Source organism: Triplophysa rosa, linkage group LG1 (assembly GCF_024868665.1).
Source record: "Triplophysa rosa linkage group LG1, Trosa_1v2, whole genome shotgun sequence".
Taxonomy (NCBI): domain Eukaryota; kingdom Metazoa; phylum Chordata; class Actinopteri; order Cypriniformes; family Nemacheilidae; genus Triplophysa; species Triplophysa rosa.
Window position 1 is genome coordinate 19515875 of NC_079890.1, and position 15954 is coordinate 19531828.

At 38.8% G+C, this 15954-nt stretch overlaps 1 protein-coding gene across 4 annotated transcripts in view; it reads left to right on the top strand.

Moving 5' to 3' along the window:
• Positions 1 to 215: 215 nt before the first annotated feature.
• Positions 216 to 15954, top strand: part of plekhg4 (pleckstrin homology domain containing, family G (with RhoGef domain) member 4) — a 71856-nt gene continuing 56117 nt past the window's right edge. For 2 of the 4 annotated variants that reach the window (XM_057333948.1, XM_057333956.1), the window contains exon 1: positions 217 to 408. In XM_057333948.1, coding sequence (XP_057189931.1) covers positions 406 to 408 — 3 coding nt within the window. In that variant the 5' untranslated portion in view covers positions 217 to 405. Of the gene's footprint in view, positions 409 to 15954 lie in introns of all 4 variants that reach the window. The other 2 variants (XM_057333965.1, XM_057333974.1) reach the window with 2 other exon arrangements.

Genomic DNA, 15954 nt, shown 5'->3' on the forward strand with positions numbered 1-15954 from the left:
TTCAAATCGGCCATGTTTTTTCTTTCTGCATTGTTTAAATTCAGTTGTGTCTGTTTGCTCTAGCAGCCTTATTCAGAGTGTACTGGGGGAGGGGCTTTTTAACTATGGGTGGGGCTAGAACTGTTTGAGTGACATGCAGGCAGGCAGGCAGGCGATATAAGAGGGGAGGGACAGAGAGCGAGGGGCGGTCTCTACCTCGTGAGCCGCTGCAGTGTGTGGGGAGTGTGTCAGTGTGTCGGAGACCTGCAGTTTGGAAGGGCTAGTGATCAACACACGGGCAAACTTGCCCACTCAGCACACATGTACTCGCACACGGACATACTCGCATCAGCACGGGACGCCTCAGGACTGGCTGGAAAATGAATCTTGTTAAAGAAAGTGTTGGAAGGACAATCAGCCTGCAGTATGGTGAGTGAAATGCTGGAGATTAAAAGAGTTTTGATGGCGGTCCTGAGGTGCTAATGACTTTACCTTACGGGGGTTGTGACGGGGGGAGGGGTGGGAGAGAGGGGGCACTCTTACTGTTTTTATAGTAAGGCTGTTTTAATAGAAACGTCCTACTGCTGAATGCCTGTTTACCAGTCAGTCTGGAAATGAGCATGCTGTATAGGTCAAACTACAGTGAATAGTGATGCAGTTTTCTGCATATCTGCATTTCTGACTGTTACATGCAAGCATGGGTTGTAATTGTTATGTGTGTATGTGTAAGTGTTGAATAAGTCTTGTTTTTGACTGTGTTGTCCTTGAGGCAGGTAAAGCAGGGGAGGGAATCTGCGAATTCAGCATAAATGAGCTCCACTGAAAGCTGACGGCATGCTGGTGTTTTTCAGGACTGTGTGTTTCAAAGAGCAGCCATGCTGAATGTGCCTGTGTGTGACCTCTCTTCATGACTATCAGGGTGATCCAATTGTAAATGTGTGTGCGTGTGTTCAGGCATGTCACGCCAGCTGTTCTTTGCTTTACACTATTCTTTACATCTCAGCGAGCCTATAAAGAGGTCAGCCATGCAGAGAGGAAGTGTGTGTGGATAAAACACTCTTTTCCTTTCACTCCCTTAAAGGTGAAGACTTCCCATCACCGTGTCCTCCCATCCTTAAGTAGTTTGGGTGTCTACAGTAAAAGCAAAAATGCTGTTCAATGCACCATGTAGTCACATGAGTTTGAAAGTATTGTTTAACATACAACTGTACACAGATTGATATGAAACAGAAAGTGACTGGAAAAACATCCTGTTGCTATCTGATGGTTGTAGTCTTTGGCGATTTTAACAAAAATTCAGATTTACAGATTTGTTGTATGCTTGACACAGGTAGTCTCCATGGCCTACAGCATGTTCTCTGACCATCGGATATACGAAGTTCTTGATCTCTCATGGGCTAAATGTTCACAGGACCTTCCGTCCATTCGCCAGGAAGTTCTGACTTTGTAAGACTATGGTACTGTGTAAAAGTGACGAACAAAGGTGAATTGAAAATGAGAAACAAGAAAATCTAAGAAGTAGAGCAGTAAGCTCATCTTAAAACCATACTCCATTTTTTTCCCTTTCATATCTTTGCGTCCATCTGGGCTAGAGAACACTGACATGTGTGGATTCAATTTAGCCTCATCTTCTGTGTTTGGGTTTGCTCGAGTTGATTTTGAAAATGGGCCCACCAAGAATAGTATTGAGAGCAGAAAGAGAAGCAAAAGTAGAGGCACTGAATGTGAGTGTTTACATTACATAGTTATTAGTATACTCATATACTCATTTATCAGACCAAACCACATTTAGTCTGTGAGCAGGTTGCTCAGTGCTACATCTGCTTCTTGACCACAAACATTCGTAGTTCAGACTCTTTATGAGGCACTTCCTCTGACCTGGAGCGTGTCCTTGAGTATGAACACGCCGCTCTAAACCCATTTCTTCTCCCACTACGCTACTGGGCCTGTCCTGTTAGCAATTGCTCTGTCCTTGTAATTGAATGAGGCGGGTACAATTTTGAACTGGGTACGTTTAAACGTGCTTTTCCAAACACATGCATATGGTTTGGTTTTTCAGGAAACACTGCAGCTCTTGCTCGGTGATCTTCAGCTTACAATAACTGGAAACAAATGCTTTGAAAAGAAAAAGCTACCGGACGGTCTCACTTGTTCATTCAGTGCTGCTTGTCAAGATGTCAGAGCCCTGAATTAGGCCCGTTTATAGTCTCCTTTTCCCTTCATTGCTTTTTTGTGTCCAAGGGCAGTTTGGCAGTGAGACGATCTTTAATTCAATCCACCTCGCAGTAGAGACGTTTGTCCAAGGGTGACTGGGTTATCTAGAAGCTTTGTTTGAAGGATTATTCGGTGTGTTTATTGAGTGCTCAGAGAAAAGAGGTCTGAGTATCGTCTGTATCCATTTTTCAGGTTTCTGACTTTCTTGACCCTGCTCGCATTTGTGTTAAACTTTAACCCTTCAGAGTCAAGCCGCATGCTTGAAAGATCACATGACATCACAGGTTTTGTACAATGTAAGGGGTTTCATGAGAAAGGCAGCATGTTTTTGGTTGAACAGGGGACAGTAATAACAAACACCTTGTCTGTGATATAGAACGTATAGGCATGTGTGTTTATGTTTGTGTGCAGCTGCACACTGTTATTGTGGGTCATTTGTCAGAGTGTTTACTTTGGAAACACATCTGTCAAAACCTAAACTTAGAACTGTTGAATAATTATTTATGGAGAAAATTGAAAAAATAAATTGGGAAATGTGAAAAGTTCTCTTGTAGTGGCAGGATTTGGGTTACAGTTGGTCTAATGTCCTAGTTTAGTTAGCATGGTAAATAATGTGTTTGTGTAATGCCATGTGGAAGGTCTGTGAGTTTATTGCTGAGGTAGAATTCTCTTGATGCCTCTCCTGATCACACTTGTGTAATACAGAGTATGAAGTGTTTTTCTCTCTCTCTTGGACTGTCTGTTTATTTCTCTCTGTTTTGCTGGATATCAACAGAAATCGCTGAAGTAAACAAGATTTATGTTCAGCGCTCATAATGTCCCATTTTTAGTCCATTCCTGTGTTGCCCTAGCATACAGTCACATTAGTAACTGGAGATTGGTTGATGGGGTTAGATAGGTCATGTGATTGATAATTTGATAAATCTGGTAATCATCAATTAATCCAATGTCACATACAAATAGTATTAAGCAACAGGTCACACGGGAGGTCACGGCATGTTCGGACCAGCCGGTTTACCTTCATCTGCTCAGTGCCTTCTAAATGCTTCTGAACTTTAACCCTGTGATGCTACATGTTCTGTGCACAGATAGCATGCTCTCATGTTGTGAGGTACAAAGCTAGATCATCCAGCATCGGCTTGATTTTGAATAGCTTTTGGTAGAAGGATGCAACAGAGGTCTGTGTAAAAGGTTTATATTGTGAGCTGGACAGAGATTTGAGAGATTTTGACTAAAGACTTTAAGGGTAAATTTAGTCCTACGTGCTTGTAAATCACTGTCCACTGGCTTTCTCTGTGACAACCGTGTGACATATAAACACAACTCAAGACGTGCTGTTTAAGGAGCCGTGAGAGAAAGGGCACTGTGTGACGCTGAGGGATTTCACCAATCCCAGATGTTCACTATATTAAGCAAACCAATTAATGGAATGGTATTGGATCAAGCCATGACTTCTTTTATTTTTTCATGTGCTATTTTCTTCAATGGCTAAGTTTTAATTAACGTTTCTTTCCAGATACAATCTAAAGGTACGTTCATACAGTCACTTTTTAGGATTGACAACCGTATTTACTTACAGGCGTGAGTCTCGAAATGTCTTGTACACACAATTTAAAAGTTTAAAGTTGCAGCTTGTATACTGTCTGTTTGAACGAGAAACTGAACTCAACCAGACCGCAGAAATGGTGGGAGCAACTCCGGTGGAGGAGAGTGACTGGATTGAAAATGTATGCATGACGCACAATTCCTATCGTCTCTGTGAATTGCTAGAGCTCACATTGCGAAATGCAGCAACACCCAGATGCGACGAGCAATATGTGTGCAGAAAATAGTCGCAATCGCCCTCTGGCGTATAGGGACGCTTGTGGAATACATTGCGCACCTGTTCGGCGTTAGAAGATCAACAGTCCTCAACATTGAGCTCTGCACTGACTCACGCGCTACAACCAGTCATTAACGGCGTGAAACTTCTGCACGTGAATACGTCACATGACGTGACAGACAAGCAGTTCGTTCCAAACGGGATATATCACCCTCCGAAGGGCCCTTCCGAAAAGGGGACACCATACAAAACGTCACTCCAAATAAATAGAAAATGATGTTGTTTTTATCGCTCCTTTTGCCAAGTGAATTTTAAACGGACAAAATAGGAGATACAATTGCGTTTTTCCCTCTAGAGTTTACACACAAAGCGATTTACTCTTCGAAGGGAGTAGGGCATAGGGATGATCACTTCGGAATGGAACGCTGGGCTAGTTGTCCAGTACGATTCTGTTCACACAGCAGGGCTTCTGTGCAAATGCGGTTGTGAGTCCCGAAAATTTAAAGGTGTGAGTTCGGTTATAGAATACGGTTGTCAAACTCGTAAATAACCGAACTGCGTGTGAACACAACCGTATTAAGAACTCAAATACAGGACTGACAACCGAATTCTGGTGCTGTATGAACGTAGCCTAAGTAAAAAAATGACATCCTTTATCTGCACCATATCTGCACCGTATTGTCTCATTACAGTTAGTCAGCGGATTCCATGAAACCAACAAACTCATGTTTATATTTATGTAGTCATGATTAAAACGGCCTTGTATGCAAAGGACAGATGTGAATGAAGTATCATTTGTTTCTATCGGTTCGTCGTCGCAATTAGTTGATTCAATTATTTATTATAACCGCAATTATTGTGAATCCTTAGAAAACAATGGTGATCTGCAGTATCTGCTGAATACTACATCCACTGTCTTTGATCTGCACTTACTTTTACATTCAAATGACATTGCTCCATCATTTGAGTTGTATTAACTTTGTTTTTTGTTTTTTTTGTATTTTTTTGTTTGTTTTGTTTCAAGACTTACTGCATCTACGCAGCAAGGCCCTCATATCTAGTTTTAGTGCTCAAGACTCAACTTCTCTGTTAAGGTCACTCTAAAGTAAATAATATTAGTTATTTACAAAATTTTCACATTTTTAAAGTATATGTTTTCTTCATTGAATAAATTAATTGTCATTAATAGTTGTATTCTCAAAACATTGTCTTAAAACAGACAATTAAATGCCATAATTACAATTATTTAATAGACAATTAATCGTCTGCCAAATTTCATAATCGTAACAGCCCTACTCTGAGGCTGTATGTTTTGGTAAAATTAAAATTCTGTTACCTTAGAAGAGCTGATACAAAGAAATATAGACCATGTGATAACAGGCTACCGTATCGGACAGCAAGCTGGTATAGTCACTGATAGACTCGGACTCTTATTACTCATTTTGACCCGAAAACTTTTTTTAGGAAGGTTATTTTATTTCAAGTTGTTAAAGCTGATTTTAAGTTTTTAAAACAAGCTTTTAGACTCATCTGCAATATAGATTTACAAAAACCATTAACATTTGTCTTTGAACAGAGTACTATACTATAAAAACATAATTACACTCAGAAGCAAAACTAATCCAAGTTCAAGAGAGGATAAAGGGTAACTAAATGCCCTACATGTGATCTCATGAAGTTTGTTTATTTTCTTCACAGATGGTACGCATGCATGTGCCAAAGTCAACCATACATAGCCCTTCCACAAAGACCTTACACTGACACATCCTGCTGAGTTCAGGCCCAGACAGCGTCGCCACACAATCCTGCTTTCAGCCAATAGTGTGTCACTTCACAATAGAAAAGACGAGAACTCAATCCATCAGTGGCAGAGGGCCAAAAGTCAACGTTTTTTTGTGTTGGGCACATGAATAGGCTTTGATCTCAGTGCAGCCGCTCTGGAGTTGTACACCGTTCTGGAGATTAACCCCAGAGACCCAAGGATTTGAGATTTTGAGTTGTGTATTAGTCTGATTACTTGCCAGTGGGTTTAGATAGTGTCCCATCTAAGGGTTTGGATTTCAAGGAAAGACTGATTATAATTAGATGGGATTATTTTGAGAAGACACTTGAAGCTAGTAGCCGCCTGCCCCTGAGTCTGGTCTCCATGTGCATTTGATTTAGATGGGCATATATCGTTTCGCCCCTGCCACTCAGCCGTGTCTTAATCCATATTCTCTTGCTTAGGATTCATTGGTGTAGTCATAGAAACGTGCTTGTTCCTGAGAATTAATTGGGTTAATCATGGATTACCTCATACAAGCTTTACAATTACCATACCCACCTCAGTATAGGTTTTGTGATTTATGTATGCCACTGGAGTCAAAGTTGCAGATCTCTGAGGGCAAGCACATAAACACAAACACACCCCCTGGTCACACTACAAACCCTTAAACAATGACTGGCTTCCAAATGGCACTAATGCTACACAATTTATTGTTTTAAGTAGACAGCTGTAGTCGGACAGCGCGTCTCATGACTTCTGACTTGATGGCACACTGTTTACAGCCTGACGCCAGTGCCATGGCAGTATGAATCAGAATGAGCACTGGCCAGACGCCTTTGGGTCAGCATGTGGGCTGTCTGATGAGTGCCACTCTTCAAGCATTCAGAGAATGCCAACGGGATACTTCAGAATGGCTGGCGTGATCTGAGAGCAGTATTTTAATGCTTCTGTCACTGTTCATCAGCGCTCATGACAGTATGAAATCTGGTCAGTAAATGCTGGGATTATGAAATGAAGAGAAAATTTTAAAGAAACAGTTGACAAGAGAGACCGCTGCTTTCCCCACAGCGGAACTGACAACTCTCATAGTAAATCATTTGGAAAGTACACACTGGAAGGTTTTTTTTATGTGTTTGAGGGCTGGAAACTGATTGATTTCCTGTGGAATGTCAGAGCACATTCATTTTCTGCTTCGCTTACACTAGGAATGTGATCATCTTTGCATTAAAGTGATGATAGTTAACCCAGAAATTATGACAGAATTTTCATTTTTGGTTAAACTATCATAGGTCCAGTGTATGAAATGTAGTGGCATCTAGTGGTGAGGTTGCAAATTGCAACCAACGGCTCACTCCACTGCTCACCCTTTCCTTTCGAAGCACTATGGTGGCTGACACAGAACTAAGATGTCGTCACGTCACAAGATAACGTATTTACGAAACATACTCTGTAGAGCAGTTTGTCCGTTTAGGGCTACTGTTGAAACAACATGGCGAATTTCTATGTAAGGGGACCCTCGGTGTATGTACAGTAGATAGAAATAGCTCATTCTTAGGTCATAAAAACATACCACTTCATCGTGTAAGGTCTTTATATACCTCTGAAGACAAAGTTTTGTATATTATATTGCATTTTTGTCAAAAGATCCTCCAAAAAATTTCACGCTGGACCTTGCTGCAACAACTAGTCGATAATAATCGATAATGAAAATAGTTTTTCATTATCGATTAGTTGGTCTGTGACGTCACTTGCGAGCTGCGCAGTTATAAATCAATCCCTTTTAAAATGACCATTTTAGACGTGTCTCTCTGTGCAGCATGAGCTTCGCAGTTTTAAAGTCAGACGTTTCTCTCCATGCACGCGTCTCTCCGTGCAGCCCGAGCTGCGCTGTTTTTAAGTCAGACTCTCCGTGCTGCGCAAGGTGAGTAGTTTTAAAGTTTAAAGGGGAGAGGTAAAACCCAATTTGTGGCTAAATTCCCTGATTTGGGAATTTATTTAGTTCAGAGGTGGGTAGTAACGAAGTACATTTACTTGAGTACTGTACTTAAGTACACTTTTTGAGTATTTTTAATATACTTAAGTATAATTTTTTCTGGATACTTTTTACTGTACTTCACTACATTTGAATGACAAATATCGCACTTTTCATGCCACAAAAAAAAAAGATTTCCTTGGCCAACCGTCCCCTCCCTCCCATGTTTGGGAGAGACTATTGTCAGCTGCTTCTAATATGACACACCTGAATCAACTCATCAGCAGTGGTGTAAAATAACGAATTACAAATACTCAAATTACTGTAATTGAGTAGTTTTTTCAGAAAATGTACTTTTTTAAGTAGTTTAAAAACAGTTTACCTTTACTTGAGTAAATTTTTAGTGCTGTATCGGTACTTTTATCGCGCTATTTTTCCTCACATTGTCGTCGCTACTTTATACAGTGCTGTGAAAAAGTATTTGCCCCTTCCTGATTTTTTTATTTTTGCATATTTGTCATGCTTAAATGATTCAGATCATCAAACAAATTATAATATTACTCAAAAAAAACCAGAGTAAATACAAAATGCAGTTTTTAAATTATGGTTTTATTTATTAAGGGAAAAAACAATCCAAACATTTCTGTCCAACATGTTATTTCAAGGGAGTTATTTTTAGTTATTATTCGTAAAAGTAAAAACAAAATCACTCACATAATGCTGTTATGCATAAGTCCCAAACTAAAACTGAGATAAGTGAATGCGGCCTCGCCTGCCTCGTCAAAATAACCATCCCAAAATACAAAACATTTTTAACAAATGTGATCGCTTAGCAACCTCTAAAAGAAGGCAGCATTTGGTATAGGCTATACCCGAAGCAGCGCACCTCGGAGGAGAGCATTTCTCCTCAGTTCGTATGATTTATTTTACTTGACAAAGCACGTGTTTTTTCTATAAAGAAACTCAGCTGTGGATGGAGCGTATTATAACCTAAATATCCAGTGCTTTTGTGTTGCATATACCGTATACGTTCTACACAGTTAGCCGACTGTGTGTGAACAATGTTTTTATTTCATTTCGAGTTTCGTTGTAAATGAGAATCTGTAAATGTGCATTAAATAGCCTAATCAATTGGCTTTTGTTTTCATTTGACAATTTAGCTTAAGATAGCTGTACGTAGGCTATAGGCTATCCTTTTATCATGAAGGGAAAAACGTTTCGTTCTAATTGCACCTTTGTTGCTTGTTGTTCTGTATTTACCAATAAATAAGTTATAAAAACAGGCCTATATTTTCCTTTAAAATGCCGTTTTTTTCAAAAAAATCTATATTCTGTATAGCATTTCCCTTATTGTTTCTGTAAGTGAACAGTCTCCATAATTTTTAGGTTTTTGATCGTCAAACGCTTATAGAATTTATGCACATGCATGCAGCATGTACAGTCTATATGTAAATAGAAAAACAAATGCGCTCGTATGGGAAATAATTTTAAATCAATAAAAACATACTCACAACAGCCACTGTTCAGTAAGCAGACTTAGCCTGCAGCTGTTACATGCATTAAGGCCTTACACCGGTTGGCTTGTTAATAAGCGTTTCTTGTCATTTAATCAGTTGTCAGCAACAGGGTAGTGTTCCGACATTTTAAAAACATGACCCAATAAAACAATTCAAAAGGAACGAAGAATATGGTCGGACCGAGGAGTCGAACTCCTGTCGTTAAAAGCGATACTGTGCTGCTGCCGCGCACGCTGAAACCTTCATGAAAGAAGTCAATGCATTTTACAAACATGAACGTACACACTCTAAAAAATATGCTGTATGTGCACATATGATAAAAGAAAAGGAGGAAAAATGTGCCAAATGGAAAAATATCACATAATGAAAGTCTAAACATTATTCGCACTAAAGTTAAAAACACGAAACGTTAGTCAGTTCAACATTCTACTTCACAGGTATTTCTGTTCATTGGAGGGGCAGGACTGTGTAGAAAAGGCGGGGCTGATTTTAACATTATAGAAAACGCCGCATTTTACGGCGTCTTTGATACACGGGAGCGCAGTCGTTTACGGCATACTATGGAAGTCCAAACGGCGAAATGAACGGCAGTTCGCATTGCACTTAAAACGCCGTTATTAATGCTGTTTCTACCACGAAAACGCCGTAATTTACGGTGCATGTGCTACAAAACCCCATACTTTGTGGGGTCTGTAAGTGTTAAACTGCGTAAAACCAGGCGTCTTCTGAACACCAGGCGTCTGGTTGGTGGCGAAATATGACCCAAACGGCTTTCCATACAGACATGCTGATCACATCCTCACCTGAACGTTATGATAGTCATGACGTCATGACCTGCCTTCTGTTTCCATCATACACCTTCCGTTTTCACTATGCTCTCTCACACATACATACATTCTTCTCTTAAATACATATATTTTTTTCAGACATACATATATTTACTTCTTACATACATTTATAATTTTTAATAATAAATGTATACTTTGAATATGTTTACATAAGAGCAAAATGTATAAATGTGTGCGTAAGAATATACGAATATAAGAGAAAAACGTTAGAATGTGCGCGTTAAAATATGTGAGCACAAGAGGAAAAATGTATGAATGTGAGCATTAAAATGTGTAAGTGTGAGAGTAGATATGTATGTGCGCGAAAGGAAAATGTGAGTGTGTGAGAGGAAAAATGTATAAATGTGAGCGTTAAAATGTGTGAGTGTGAGAGTAGAAATGTATATGTGCGAAAGGAGAATGTGAGCGTGTGAGAAGACAAGATTGAATTTTGGCTTGTACGGCCCCTCATAGCAAACTGTGCTTTACCTGCTATAATGTTTTAAATAACGTTCAGTTTCTTGCACAGTTCGATCGATTCGCTTAAATAAGACGTCATTAATACACCGAAAGAAGCCGCAGGGATTACTTTTATGTTGCCTCTATCTGTATTTTGAACTTTTAAAGACATGAACCCGTGGACTTGCATTTTATGAAAAATCATGGACCACAACTCCAGGTAAAAATCTTTATTGTACCTAAGAAATAATGTCACTTACATCTTGGATGGCTTGAGGTTGAGTAATTGATCAGCCAGCTCCTCTACAGATATGACTGTTAATGCTAATCCAATGCAATTTAGGTTACAAATGTTTTGCATTTTTTGCATGCAGTATTTTGGGCTCTTATTTAGTAATTTCTGCATTGTGGGGCCTAGTACACATGATTGAACAGTGTTGGAAGTGCATAAATGGTTTTAACTTGAAAACTGAGCTCAGAATAGACAGACAGACAGACAGANTGGACCACAACTCCAGGTAAAAATCTTTATTGTACCTAAGAAATAATGTCACTTACATCTTGGATGGCTTGAGGTTGAGTAATTGATCAGCCAGCTCCTCTACAGATATGACTGTTAATGCTAATCCAATGCAATTTAGGTTACAAATGTTTTGCATTTTTTGCATGCAGTATTTTGGGCTCTTATTTAGTAATTTCTGCATTGTGGGGCCTAGTACACATGATTGAACAGTGTTGGAAGTGCATAAATGGTTTTAACTTGAAAACTGAGCTCAGAATAGACAGACAGACAGACAGACAGACAGAACAACACATTGAATGGTTATTTTGTCTGAGTTGTATTCAGTTATGAATATGCTTTATCAGTAAGGTAAATATGTGTTTTGTTAAAAGTAGCTATTTTCTATAAAAATCTCCAAATTTGATTATTAATAATGATTAAATTCATTAAATAACACTGCCTAAAAAGTAACGAGTAACTAGTACTCGGAGTAGTTTTTGAGAAGAGTAATTTTTACTTTTACTTTTTTAACACCAGTACTTTTACCTGTAATTGAGTACAATTTCAGCAATGTAACAGTACTTGTACTTCAGTACAAATTTCCAGAACTCTTTCCACTGCTCATCTGCCTTGGTGTGTTAATCAGGGAGACATCCACAATATTTTGGGAGAAGGCAAATGAGTTCAGTTGTGTATACTTTTCCCATCTCTGATTTAGTTATAAGCAAAAGATCTAATTAAACTTTTGATCCGATTAATCGAATAAATAATCGTCCCAACTAATCGATTATCAAAATAATCATTAGTTGCAGCCCTAATTCTGATTTTCATAACCTATTTTCCTTGTTTGTGCATATCTTCTAAAAGATTAAATGATATTCTAAAATGTGCAAAATAAGTTTGATTTACTTTATTTATACTTTTAGAAAGTAAATAAGCCTGATTAGCCTGCTTTTATTTAATTATATTGTATTGGATTGCCCAAAGGATCTGCCCCATCTTGTTATAAGCCATTGAAAACCCTCATATCTGTTGACCACTTCTGCTGCCAGAAACAGTTTTATATTTACTCATTCAGCTCATCTCCCTGAACCCTTATCCTGTTCTCTTTATAAAAACAGTTTCTCTGGAGATCCATAGGAAATAATGTTTTTGGGAAAATGTCTATTAAAGTACCATTTGTCCGGTGAGCTAGTGTATAAATATTTCCTGAATGTGTTTTTCTACTTGAATGCTATATTTGAGCGCTGGGAAGGTGTTACAGGTAGATTTAACCCCATCTGCTCAGCTGGATTGTGCAGCGGTCTGATGTGGTGACTGGGCTTTCTAATAGGGTAGTGGAGCAACAGCTGTTTCATCTCTTCAGGAAATGGGTAGACCCTTAATGTCCTCGTGTCCGGAACCTTATTCTTATCAGCCTACAGGGTGAGGAAATGTGTATGTTGGGGGAAGGGGGAGATAAAGAGTCTTTATAGTGTCTTTGTAATTTCCACTAACGTGCCAACATTATATTGATCTCCCACTAAAGTTTCCACCAACAAAATCTCAGTGGCAGGTTCATGTACAATAGCCTGGTCACCTGATGAGCTGGCACAGAACCAATATTGGAAATTGGAAATATTTTGTCACTCTTTGCGGAGGGGTAAGCTCTCTTTCACTGTCATTCTCTTTCACTGTGTCGCTCTAATGGACAGCTGGTTTATTCTGTCGCTTGTGTTGGGGTAAAAGGTCAGGTCCCCAGTGCTTTGCCCTGCCATACACCATCTCTGAGTGTGTGTGTGTATGTCGGTACTTCCGTACAAATTTACCATGTCTCTCATTACTTGACATTTTTTACAGCTTGCCTGTAGTTTTAACAAATGCAGTTCAAAGAATAAGTCTCTTTCATATTGACTCATATTCTGTAATCTGTATATTATTGAAGATGTTACTGCACTGAAATATTCTGTATTTTTATTCAATACCACTTACTTAAAAACTATTTTTTTGTTTTTAAGAACAAGAAAGATATTTTGTATTACATGCCCACATGGAATATGCATTTCAGCATTCTTCGTTTTACACATATTTGAAATCTTCTGGCCCAAGTATGTTTTTTAATTATTTCAGGTCATTTGTTAATGCATTCAGTTAACAATAAGAACATAGTATTCCCAGCTTCATTAAACACGTTGGATATGGTTAAATTCATTTGACAAGACTGCCCCTTTTCCTTAAAAAGTCAATGCAGAAAATTCTGCTCATTTTATTGGTGACTCCTTATTGTACATGAAAATTGTTGCATGTGTCTCTACAATCCTCACTTGTTTGTGTCTTTTTTTTAAACATAGCACTGTAAGAGTTAAACAGCCAATAGATTCACTGTTCCCTTGAGACAGACACAATTGATTGTTCACCAGTGAGAGTGTGACCCATAGAGATGCTTTATTAAAGTAATTTAATATTGTCTAGCCAAAGGCCAAGCTGTTGTCTTAAAAGGGGATAGGCTTGATTTGACAAAGCCATATGCCTTGTGCTCCCATGTGTACTCCAATGTCATGATTATCACCGTCAAAAGATCCTGTGTCATAAATAACAATTCTCCTAGAAGAAAACAACATCCCCAAACACACACAGCCCTTATTAGACGACTTGAAGCGAGTCATCATTGAGATTTTTTAAAATTCGTTTGAACGTGCTGTTTTTTTTAGCGTCTAAGATTCGCACACATTTTAATTTGAATCCATTTCTCGGAATAAAGTAGATTTTGTACAAAATCAGCACAGATGTGAAAAATGTCTGCTTATTCTGTTTGGGTTCAGTGCAATGAAGAACAAGTCCAAATACAATACAGTATATCCTCCTTCTGAAAAAAGTAGCCGGGTTTCCATCACCCTGGTTTTATGCGCATTTTGCATCAGAAACGAGTGATCCAAAGTTCAAAATAAAAAACGTTTTTACGCTCGCTTGAGGTGTTTTTTCTTTTTGCGAACAACAGTTAATGCGAATAATGGGACGTGGAAACGCATTTACCGAATAAATTCTGATGTAGCGAACATTACAGCCACGAGACGAAGCGGCTGTTACCATTGCTTGTGCCTTTCTGGTTTCCAGATCTTTTTTATTTAATGTTGGTTACTAGTTTACCAATACCACCATAATCCGCTCAAGGAACTTGACGGAAACGCACCAATTTCGTATTAGTCTTTCCTGTTATTGCGAACTTTAAAAAGATTCGCATCACATTTGGATGGAAACCCGGCCAGTGATGCACAGCTACACACATACCATCTCATTTGCCACAGTATAGACCATGATGCTTGTATAGACCAAAATCTCTTAAAAAAAGTTACAAAAATGAAGGGGGAATGTTAAATATTGAGCTGAAAATGTTTGCTTTTGCGCAAAAGAGGAAGTCTGCATTGATTCCCCTTCCTTCCTGGGTCAGAGCATAAAGAGTAAAACACACACCAGACACAGTCAGGCTCATGACTGAGCATTTAGTCAGGAGTACATGAAACCACAGCCTCCTCCAATCAACATCTTCCTCTCATGCTGTGCCACTGTGTTGTCAAGGATGTTTTAGTTTGAGCTTTTGAAAAACTGATATTACCTTGTAGTGATGGGTGGTGGTGTGTGTTACTGTGCCAGTTTAAATGGGGATCCTAATGATGTTATACATTATTCAGCAGAGAGAGTCTGCAGAACTTTTTGTGGGCCCCGAGAGTTTTCCCCCAAGCCCCAGTGCCTCCTCTTTGATTGATGCCTTCTTGGCACCTTAGTGGGAACTGTATGAGAGGAAAACCCCTCTGTCTGCTTTTGAAGGCCGTCAGGCTGCCAGACAAAAAAAAGCCTTCACTGATCTCAAGTTCCCAGCTTAATGATGTATATAATTGGCGGAGGCTTCTTCGGTTCTCTGTACCACACTACTCTCCTTTATTCGTACATAATGGAAGCTAAACACCTCTCCATCACACATCATTTCTATAGGGATGCATGATATATCAAATTCTTAATTTCACAAATCAAAGTTGAAAAATGACAAGCCTGCCACCAACGGCTCACTCCACCCCTCTCCTTTGAAGCACTACGGTGGCTCTCACAGGACAAAGATGTTGTCGTGTTTTTGCTTCTTTGCAAAGAAGGAGAAATGTTTTATGAAACGTGCGCTCTATAGAGCAGTTTCTCCGTTAAGGGTTACTGTAGAACCAACATGGCAAATTCCATTCAAGGGGACCCACAGTGTATGTAGATAGAAATAGCTCATTCTAAGGTAATAAAAACATAACACTTCATTATGTAAGGTCTTTATACACCTCTGAACACATAGTTATGTTTATTATATTGCATTTTTGTCAGTAGATCCTCTTTAAGCACCTTTAAGTTTGTCTTAATTTTATAAGTTATATTGCACATTCATTGTTATTTAGGCCTGCCATTTATCTGCATCACTAAAAATAAGTAACACATTAATCACATTGATTAACACATTGACACATTCATCTGAACGTTTTTACGTTGCATTATCCATCATCTACTTATTGGCAAGTTTGACATGTCACATTTTTACCTCCATATTGTGCAGCCCTCTTCCACAACATCTTTCAGCGGGCTGTCATATTGTGTGTTTTCTGTCAATAATGACTGATGTTGATGAAGAACATTCAAGCATGTAAACATGAACTTTCACATCAAACACTACACATTCTGAAATTGAGATTTGTATAATGTGAACGAGGTCAGAAAAACAGGGTTTGCCTTTGTAACGCACTTTATAGATTAAGTTATTGAGTTATTGAAAGCCACAGAGGGAAAGTAAGAGAGTTTGGAAGATGAAAACCTGAAAGAGGTGGGGATGAGAAAGAAAAGAGGGAAACTAGATGAAGTGAACTGTGCATCGAACACATATTGTAATCAG